The 9966-nt window shown below is 37.1% G+C and overlaps 1 protein-coding gene across 1 annotated transcript; it reads right to left on the bottom strand.

The window, feature by feature from the left end:
• Positions 1 to 1464: 1464 nt before the first annotated feature.
• Positions 1465 to 5635, bottom strand: pth4 (parathyroid hormone 4). Its single transcript, XM_057847111.1, has 3 exons — positions 5513 to 5635; positions 2170 to 2258; positions 1465 to 2068 (listed from the first exon to the last, which is right to left on the bottom strand). Exons 2-3 carry the CDS (start codon positions 2256 to 2258, stop codon positions 1822 to 1824), a joined length of 336 nt encoding a protein of 111 aa, XP_057703094.1. The 5' UTR covers positions 5513 to 5635; the 3' UTR covers positions 1465 to 1821.
• Positions 5636 to 9966: the final 4331 nt, after the last annotated feature.

The following is a 9966-nucleotide window of genomic DNA, read 5'->3' as shown; positions in this document are numbered from 1 at the left end:
TGATGTGAAATAATGTGTGATGTGGAATGTTGTTAACTGGTGTATGAATTGGAATATTTTAAAGTGATGTACAATAAAGTTGTGTGATGTGGAATATTTTTGAAAGATTTGGAATTATTTTGTGTTATAGAGTAGAATAATTTGGAATACTGTATGGTGTGAAACTGTTGGATAAATGATGTATGAAGTGGAATATTGTTAAATGACGTGGAATAAAGTTGTATGATGTGGAATACTGTTGAAATATTTAGAATAACGTTGTATGATGCAGAATATTGTTAAATGATGTGCAATGTTGATTTTTTTTTTTTTTTTAATATGTAGAATGAAGCTGTTTGAATCAAAATATTGCAAAATGATGTGGAATGACGTGTGATGTGTAATGTTGAATGGTGTATGAAGTGGAATATTGTTAAATGATGATGATGATAGAATAAAGTTGTATGATGTGGAACATTTTTGAATGATTTGGAATCATTTAGTGTAATACATTGGAATCATTTTGTACGGTTTGGAATTATGTTGAATGATGTGGAATTACTTTGTGTAATACGGTAGAATGAAGTGGAATGATTTATGGTGTGAAATTATGCTAAGAGAATGATGTCGTATGAAGTGGGACATCTTTGAATAATGTGGAAGGAAGTTGTACGATGTGGAATTTTGTAGGATATTGTGAAATAATGTTGTATGGTGTGAAAGTATGTTGAATGGATGCTGTATGAAGTGGAATATTGTTATGTAACGTGGAATGACGTTATTGTAAATAATATTGTCAAATGATGGAGAATAATGTGTGATGTGGAATGTTGTTGAATGGTGTATAATGTGGAATATTTTTTGAATATGTGGAATAAAGTTGCCTGGTGCTAAACATTGCAAAATGATGTGAAATAATGTGTGATGTGGAATGTTGTTAAATGGTGTATGAATTGGAATATTGTTAAGTGATGTACAATAAAGTTGTGTGATGTGGAATATTTTTGAAAGATTTGGAATTATTTTGTTTTATAGAGTAGAATAATTTGGAATACTGTATGGTGTGAAACTGTTGGATAAATGGTGTATGAATTGGAATATTGTTAAATGACGTGGAATAAAGTTGTATGATATGAAATACTGTGGAAATATTTGGAATAACGTTGTATGATGCAGAATATCGTCAAATGATGTTTAATGAGGATTTTTTTAAAAAAAAATATGTGGAATGAAGTTGTTTGAAGCAAAATATTGCAAAATGATGTGGAATAACGTATGATGTGTAATGTTGTTGAATAGTGTATGAAGTGGTATATTGTTAAATGATGATGATGATAGAATAAAGTTGTATGATGTGGAACATTTTTGAATGATTTGGAATCATTTAGTGTAATACATTGGAATCATTTTGTACGGTTTGGAATTATGTTGAATAATGTGGAATTACTTTGTGTAATAATGAAGTGGAATAATTTATGGTGTGAAGTTCTGTTGAATGAATGATGTGGGACATTTTTGAGTAATGTGGAATAAAGTTGTGAGATGTGGAATTTTTTAGGATGATGTGAATTGTTGTTTGGTTCGGAAGTACAGAATGTTGAATGAATGATGTATGATGCGGAATACTGTCGAAATAGGAGGAACAACGTACGATACAGAATATCCTTGAATGATGTATGAAGTGGAATCATATTGACGTCGAATAGTGTTGATTGATGTGAAAAAGTTAAAATCATGTTGAATGCTTCCAGCATGCGCAAAATTAAAAGATACAAAAATGGGAGCACACCCACGGGTCCAATTTATTCCTATTTGACACCGACTGAATGTATTTTTCTGTGTTTAGGGCTCTCGTTTGATCATCTGCGCCCCATAAGAACCTTTGAAGAAGTCTCTCAGGAGGTTCTGCACCAGACTGGACCTTGGTTCCTCAGCGGCGGGCTCCGCGGACACGTACGGGTCCGCGACCGAGCGGGTCTGGGCGGTGTGCAGCCCCTCCATGGCGCCGGACAGCCAGATGAGCCGCTTGAGACTCTGAATGTTGCGGCCGCGGTCGTGCATCAGCTGGTGCTCGGAGACCGCTCGACGGCTGCAAGCATTAAAGCAAACATTTAGTCTCGAGCACATTGGCTGACGTTGCCGGAGGTCCGAATCTTTTGGGCTCAAACGAATGAGTGTTTTTTTTGTCACCTCTGTTCTTGTTGACAGAGTCCAGCGGGGAAGAATACCAAGAGCATCAATACCAGCAGCCACTGGACGTGCAGGTGACACATTTTCATCTTTTGACAGCAAAAGAGAAAATTGATTGAAGTGATTTTCCTTAACTTATTTTTTGATTAAATAATAAATACAAAAACGTCCTAGCCAAAATGTGGGCTAAGCACAAATCAACATTACTTCAATCAAATAAGTTGCTTCAATCAAAAACAAAAACAAAAAAAAAATCAAAGAAAAATAGCTTTCACATGCATTTTTTTTTGTTTTTTGAGTTTCAAATTTTTTTTTGCATTCAAACATTTTTTTTTTTTATTGTCGCCACTTTTTTTTGGTTGAAAATATACATTATTATTGAAGCAAGTTTTTTTTTTTTTATTGAAGAAACTTTTTTTGGGATTGAATAATAAAGACCCAAATCTACCTCCATATGGCTCCGCCCACGGCATACAATTTTTGACTGGGGTAACTACATTGCCACGACACCGGCGGGCGTACCATATGCAATGGATGACGATCTTGGCGAAGAGTATTGCCTAAGCAGCCTGATTTAGAATTCCCCTCAAGAATGATGGGAAACAAAAAAAGCGCTCATTGTCAACTTATTATTATAAATAATCTTGTGAATTAATATTATTGCTGACACTGCGTTTCGGGATCATCAACATGTTGTGCCCGCCTGCCCCAAAAGTCAAACTGATTTCTATAATGTCTGACTCATTGATGAAAAAAATATGAATGAAAAAAAAAAAAACGAAAAAAAAAAAAGTACAAATTAAACAATTTTCACTCATTATGTTGTCAAAAAACATTGTGTACTTGTAATTCCATTACTCATTCACAGAAAAAAAAAAGATCTAAAATATATATATATATTAGGGCTGTCAAATTTATCGCGTAAACGGCCGGCAATTAATTTTTAAAAAATTAATCACGTTAAAATATTTAGCGCAATTAACGCATGCGCGGCACGACCCGCTCACGCATTGTCGCATCCAACCTATAATGGCGCCGTTTTACCTACATACAGAGCTAAAAGGCAGCGACAAATGAGTGGAATGGATTTAAGCAGTCTTTGGAGCCGTGCTTTTAATTGGCTAAAGCCTTAAAATCCCTCCCACAACAATTAGAAATATTGTTGGAAGCAATGTAGGGAAGAATGGCAGTAGTTGATCTTTTTCTTCGCACCCTATGTTATTCCCAACGCAGAGAAGATACAGTGATACCTCGGCTCACGAACGCTTAAGCTCACGAACTTTTCGCCTCAAGAACATTAAATTCGCGAGCATATAGTCTCTGCTGGCGAACTAGTTTTCGGCGGACGAACCAAGCCACGCGGTCGGACAGCGCCACGAGAAGCTGACGCACGCTCACGGCGTCCCAGTTCGTCCCGCAGTCTTTCGTTGAGTGCGGACGTGGTTTGTGTTTGATAGACATTTTGGACCATATTGAGTGTACTTTTGCTATTATGGGACCGAAAAAGAGTTACATACAGTCCTTATGGAAGGTGACTCGTGTTACCAATTCGCCCTCGACTGGTAATTGGCAGTGCTTTCAGCTTCCCACCGTCGTGAGAAGTGGACCGGCGAGTCACGTTGGCTCGTTGTCGTCGGTTGTCTTCGGTTCGCCCGATTTCCTCTCCAGGAAGGAGGCGGCGTGCATACAAACACCCAGAGGCGTCGGATGGCTTTTTGTGGGCACTTTTATTAACAACCAAAAGCATGTGGGGGGCACAGCAGTGGAGTCTACGCTAACTGCGCACTTTGCCGGTAACACTCTCCTTCCAAACAGTAACTCCCTCCCTCCTCCTCCCACTCCTCCCACTCCCATACCATCGCAAAGGTAAATAAAACAACTTTATTATACAGTACAGTTTATTTCTTTAATTATAATACAATAGCACACTTATTATACATAAAATAAGGTATATTTTTGTGTAGTTTTAAGGCTTATTTAGTAGAAAATTATGTTTTATGGGGACCTGGGAACGGATTATTCTCATTTTAATGGTTTCTTATGGGAAATAAATGTTCGGAAGACGAACTTTTCGCCTCACGCACACTTTCTGGGAACCAATTATGTTCGTGAGCTGAGGTATCACTGTATATCAATTGGTGCCACCACGCACAGTCTTGGTTGCACTTCCCATCACGCATTTGGGCAGAACAGTTAAATTGCTACAGTATCATTTACTGTCCGATCACGTCATTTTCAAAGTATCGGAATCGGCAAAAAAATATCGGGCATGCCTTTTTAAAAAAATAAAAAAATAATTAAATTGTTTTCTAATTGTATTTAACGTTACACACATAATATGTTACACTCATCTAGAGTCTTGAGGCTTAAGGTAGGGTTATCAAATTTATCACGTGAAAATATTTAACGCAATTAACGCATGCGCTGCACGACCCACTCACGTATTGTTGCGCTCAATCTGTAATGGCGCCGTTTTACCTATATATATATAGAGCTATAAGGAAGCGTATAATGAGTAGAGTGATTTTCGGCAACCTTTGGAGCCTTTTTTTAATTGGCTAAAACCTTGCAATCCCTCTCCCTACGTTTAGAAATATCGTGGGAAGCAATGTGGGGATGAAAGGTAGTAATTGATCTTTTTCTTAACACCCTATGTTATTTCCCAATGCAGAGAAGATGTATCAATTGGTACCACTTCCCATCATGCATTTGGGCAGAAGTTAAATGGCTACAGTATCATTTACTGAAAGCTCAATAAATGCACTAGATGGCAATATTTAGTCATAATATACAAAGTCACATTTATCCTTTAAGAATTACAAGTCTTTCTATCCGTGGATCCCTCTAACAGAAAAAATGTTAATGATGTTAATGCCATCTTGTGAATTTATTGTTATAACAAACAAATACAGAACTTATAAACAGTATGTTGAATGTTAATGTCCATCTTGTGTCTTATCTTTCCATTCCAACAATAATTTACAGAAAAATATGGCATATTTTAGAGATGGTTTGAATTGTGATTAATTACGATTCATTAATTTTTAAGATGTGATTAAGGATTAAAATTTTTAATCGTTTGACAGCTCTAGTATATATCTGTCTTGTGTCTTATCTTTCCATTCCAACAATAATTTACAGAAAAATATGGTATATTTTAGAGATGGCCGATTAATTAATTTTTAAGCTGTGATTAACTCGATTAAAAAATGTAATCGTTTGACACCCCTAATATATAAATGTATATATATACAGAAAAATGCTGAAACAAAAGTTCCAAAATTAAAATAATACTAAAAACAAACCCCAAAAGTAAACATCTGCGTATATCGTGTTTACTCACCTGTCGAGATCCGCTCCTCTGCTGAAAAACTGCAAAATGACGGCATCCCGCTTGACCTCTAGACCTTTTATAGCGTTGACGCACCGTCGGATGTCTTGTTTTTGCGTAAGAACCTCTGAAAAGGAGGATGAGTTGCTGCCGATTGGTCTATTGTGCTCCAATCCACGGAGAAGCATTGCGGACGGGACGTGACTAATTCCTGGACGCCATTCGGAATGAGTGACAAAAGCCCGGCGTGTTTGCAGCCTGGAGACGGCAGCGGCTAATGAAGCCCTGAGCCGTGACAACCGTGCCGCCAGGTTTCTCTCCTGCGGGAATGCCGTGGGATGGAATCCATTTAGGGGATGAACGGGAAGTCAAAGGAGATGATGGGATGTCAGTTTACTGCGGAGGCAGGTAAGAAGATTTGACGAGCGGACGAACAACGGACCCGGAGGCCCCTGAGTCACATAGAGCTAACATCTACAGTATAATTCAGCCATTCATCGGTTAATCCTTTGATTCATCTGTTGTACTTTCATCACATTGAGCATTTGTGGTCGTTTATCTTGTGATGATTCCAAATTTGCAGACAAAAAAGGGTTTTCGGCAGGGGTCTCAAACCTCCAGCATGGGGGCCAATATTTTGCGGCCCCCTATCTGAAAACAAAGTGCACTCTTAGTGTGAACCAAGGGCGATAAAAATAGATCATTATAGATACATTAATGAAACATTTCACCAAGGGCGTAGGTTTGGTGTCAATATTGGTAGGGATGATATTAGAGATGTCCCGATTGATCGGAATCGACAAAAATATATCGGCCATGCCTTTTTTTAATATACATATATATATATCTTTTTTTTAATTAAATCGTTTTCTAATTGTATTTAACGTTACAGACATAATATGTTAGACTCATCCAGAGTCTTTAGTTTAGGCTTAACGTAGGGTTATCAAATTCATCCCGATAACGGCGGTAATTAATTTAAAAAAAAATGTATCACGATAAAATATTTAACGCAATGAATGCATGCGCTGCACAACCCACTCACACATTGTCGCGCTCAATCTGTAATGGCGCCGTTTTACCTATATAGAGAGATAAAAGGCAGCGAAAAATGAGTAGAGAGAATTTTGGCAGCCTTTGGAGCCTTTTTTTAATTGGCTAAAGCCTTACAATCCCTCTCCCTACGATTAGAAATATCATGGGAAGCAATGTGAGGAAGCAAGGTAGCAATTGATCTTTTTCTTAACACCTTATATCTTCTCTGTGTTGGGAAATAACATATCAATTGGTAGCACTGCGTACAGTCATGGTTCCACTTCCCATCATGCATTTAGGCATGGCTACAGTATCATTTACTGAAAGTCAACAAATACACTAGATGGTAAGATTTAGTCACAATATACAAAGTCACATTTATCCTTTAAGAATTACAAGTCTTTCTATCCGTGGATCCCTCTCACAGAAAGAATGTTAATAATGTAAATGCCATCTTGAGGATTTATTGTCATAATAAACAAATACAGTACTTATGTACTGTATGTTGAATGTATATATTCGTCCGAGTTTTATTCATTTTTTTCTTAATGCATTGCCAAAATGTATATGATCGGGAAAAATTATCAGGAATGATTGCAATTGAATCGGGAGCAAAAAAAAGCAATCGGATCGGGAAATATCGGGATCGGCAGATACTCAAACTAAAACGATAGGATCGGGAGCAAAAAAAACATGATCGGAACAATCCTAGACGATATACAGTGTATCACAAAAGTGAGTACACCCCTCGCATTTCTGCAGATATTTAAGTATATGTTTTCATGGGACAACACTGACAAAATGACACTTTGACACAATGAAAAGTAGTCTGTGTGCAGCTTATATAATAGAGTTCATTTATTTTCGCCTCAAAATATAGCCATTAATATCTAAACCCCTGGCTACAAAAGTAAGTACACCTCTTAGAAACTACCTCCCTACCAGAGGTTGCGCTAGACATTTTCGTTGTCTGTCATTTTGACTGACAGGGTCATAAAAATTCGGTCATAATCTATTTTTACCCGTCACTTAAATTTCTAAAATGATAATGATGACATATTCAATAGTATTTAGTTTTCATTCATTTTTAATTAATATTGTAACACTTGCTTGGCGGCGAAAAATTAGACACGGAAGTCGTGGTATTTTTCTCCCTCTTTTTACTCTGCTTACCGCCAACAACACCAACAAAACAACAACTCCGCCCCCAAAGAAAAAGAGGCAACTATATAGACCCCAAGCACCAACGTCCCACAATGATCTTAATTGTGGTTGTCAGCCCCAAATTTTCTAAATATATATTAAATGCATCTTACCAGATATAAAATGACTACTACATAGTCTGTGGTGATCGTTTGGTGCCCAGATTTCTTGTCGAATTACAGCAGTCCATCTCGCTCTCCTCTTCGGGTCTCTCAGAATACGGTAGAACTTCAAGTCTCTCCGTCTATCTTCTCTGTTACTGCAACCAACCGCCACACACACCTTCACCATTTTGATTATTAACGTTAACGAGCAGAAAAACACGCCGTAATAGGAGGCATGTACGTAGCGGTAATGTGTAAACACGACGAGCTGACGGACAATATGGCGGCTCCAGTCAGGGGGGCGGAGTTGTGACGTCATGTGATTGGGGTCTATACACAGGCGGCAATCTAGTCCACCAATTGGATGACGCGCTGGCTCACCGGGTGCACCAATAAGAACCTCGCGTTGATGTGCCGCCAGACCCCGGTGACGCTACAATATTCTGACAGAATAGCCAACGACGTCATGCATTAAGAGAGACAATAGCTAATTAATATGCTCACTCGCCACCCTGTGGTCTGGGGTGTGAATTGCAACCTGTCAAAATGACAGACGGACTTCAGTTTTATCCGTCACCGTTGTAAAAAACCGGTCAACGACGGAAAATCTTCAGTTAACGCGACCCCTGGTCAAGACACACCTGTGAATGGCCACAGCCAGATTTTGGGGGGATTTTATGGGTGAAACACGGTCATATAACAAGGGGTCGCGATGCAGAAATCGCAGTGGTCGAGAGTTTCTTTTTCATATATTTACCCTTTTGAAAAAAAAATTTAATTTCAATTTTTCTTTGTTTGGATCGATTATTTATCGTCTAACATATCGGTAGAAAATGCAACATTAACAAAAAAAGTATATTTAAGCGATAGTTATGAGGTAGATATCCGTGCCTTTTTTACAGACACCATTTTTTTCATTGTGACGTCATTTGTTTAAAAATTTAAAATATGCATGTGAATAATTTTTTTAAGTATTTTTTTTTTTAAACGAAATATTAGACATCAATTAATGATTTTTAAACTAAAAATGAGAGACATTTCGAATAATAAATACGTTTACTTTAGGGCTGTCAAAATTATCGCGTTAACGGGCGTTAATTAATTTTTTAAATTAATCACGCTAAAATATTTGACGCAATTAACGCAGATTACCCGCTCAGACAAATTTAAATGACGGTACAGTGAAACACCACTTGTTAATTGTGTTTTATGGAGTTTTGCCGCCCTCTGCTGGTGCTTGGGTGTGACTGATTTTATAGGCTTCAGCCATCCATGAGCATTGTGTAAGTAATTATTGACATCAACAATGGCGGGCAACTAGTTTATTTTTTGATTGAAAATTTTACAAATTTCATTCAAACGAAAACATTAAGAGGGGTTTTAATATAAAATTTCTATAAACTGCACTAAAATATTTCTTTTAAGAACTACAAGTTTTTCTATCCAGGGATCGCTTTAACAGAATGTTAATAATGTTAATGCCATCTTGTTGATTTATTGTTATAATAAACAAATACATTCCTTATGTACCGTATGTTGAATGTATATATCCATCTTGTCTTGTCATTCCAAAAATAATTTACTGAAAAATATGGCATATTTTATAGATGGTTTGAATTGCGATTAATTGCGATTAATTACGATCAATTAATTTTTAAGCTGTAATTAACTCGATTAAAAATTTTAATCATTTGACAGCCCTAGTTTACTTACCTTCTTTTTATGGCTAGGTTGGAACAAAAGCGGTTGCGCGACGTCTGTAATTGGGGCTTTTCAGGGTAAAACGGACAAATTAAAAATAGTTCTGGGCTTCATGTGCCATGAATCTGCTATGGCAGCATATAGACATTGTTCTATCAAACACAACAGTTCTTTTGGCTTAAAATACAGAAGTTTATTTTAACCCTGTAGTGGCCAGACATAGAAAAACATAAAAGAAAACAATTTCAACCACTTATATGGTGTTGTAGGAGGCTTTTGAAGATGAAAATGAAGTGTTTGCAAAAAAAAAAAAAAAAAGTTTTTGTAAAGTTTTATGAGAACGCTGTAATCTTACAACGCTGGCTAAATGGGGTAGCAGGATTTCCTGACTCTAACCCTAGTTGCACTCATTGTCAAATCATA

This window comes from Corythoichthys intestinalis, chromosome 9, assembly GCF_030265065.1.
Source record: "Corythoichthys intestinalis isolate RoL2023-P3 chromosome 9, ASM3026506v1, whole genome shotgun sequence".
NCBI classification, from domain to species: Eukaryota; Metazoa; Chordata; class Actinopteri; order Syngnathiformes; family Syngnathidae; genus Corythoichthys; species Corythoichthys intestinalis.
The sequence above is the reverse complement of the archived record's forward strand: the minus strand, read 5'-3'. Positions and strand labels throughout refer to the sequence as shown.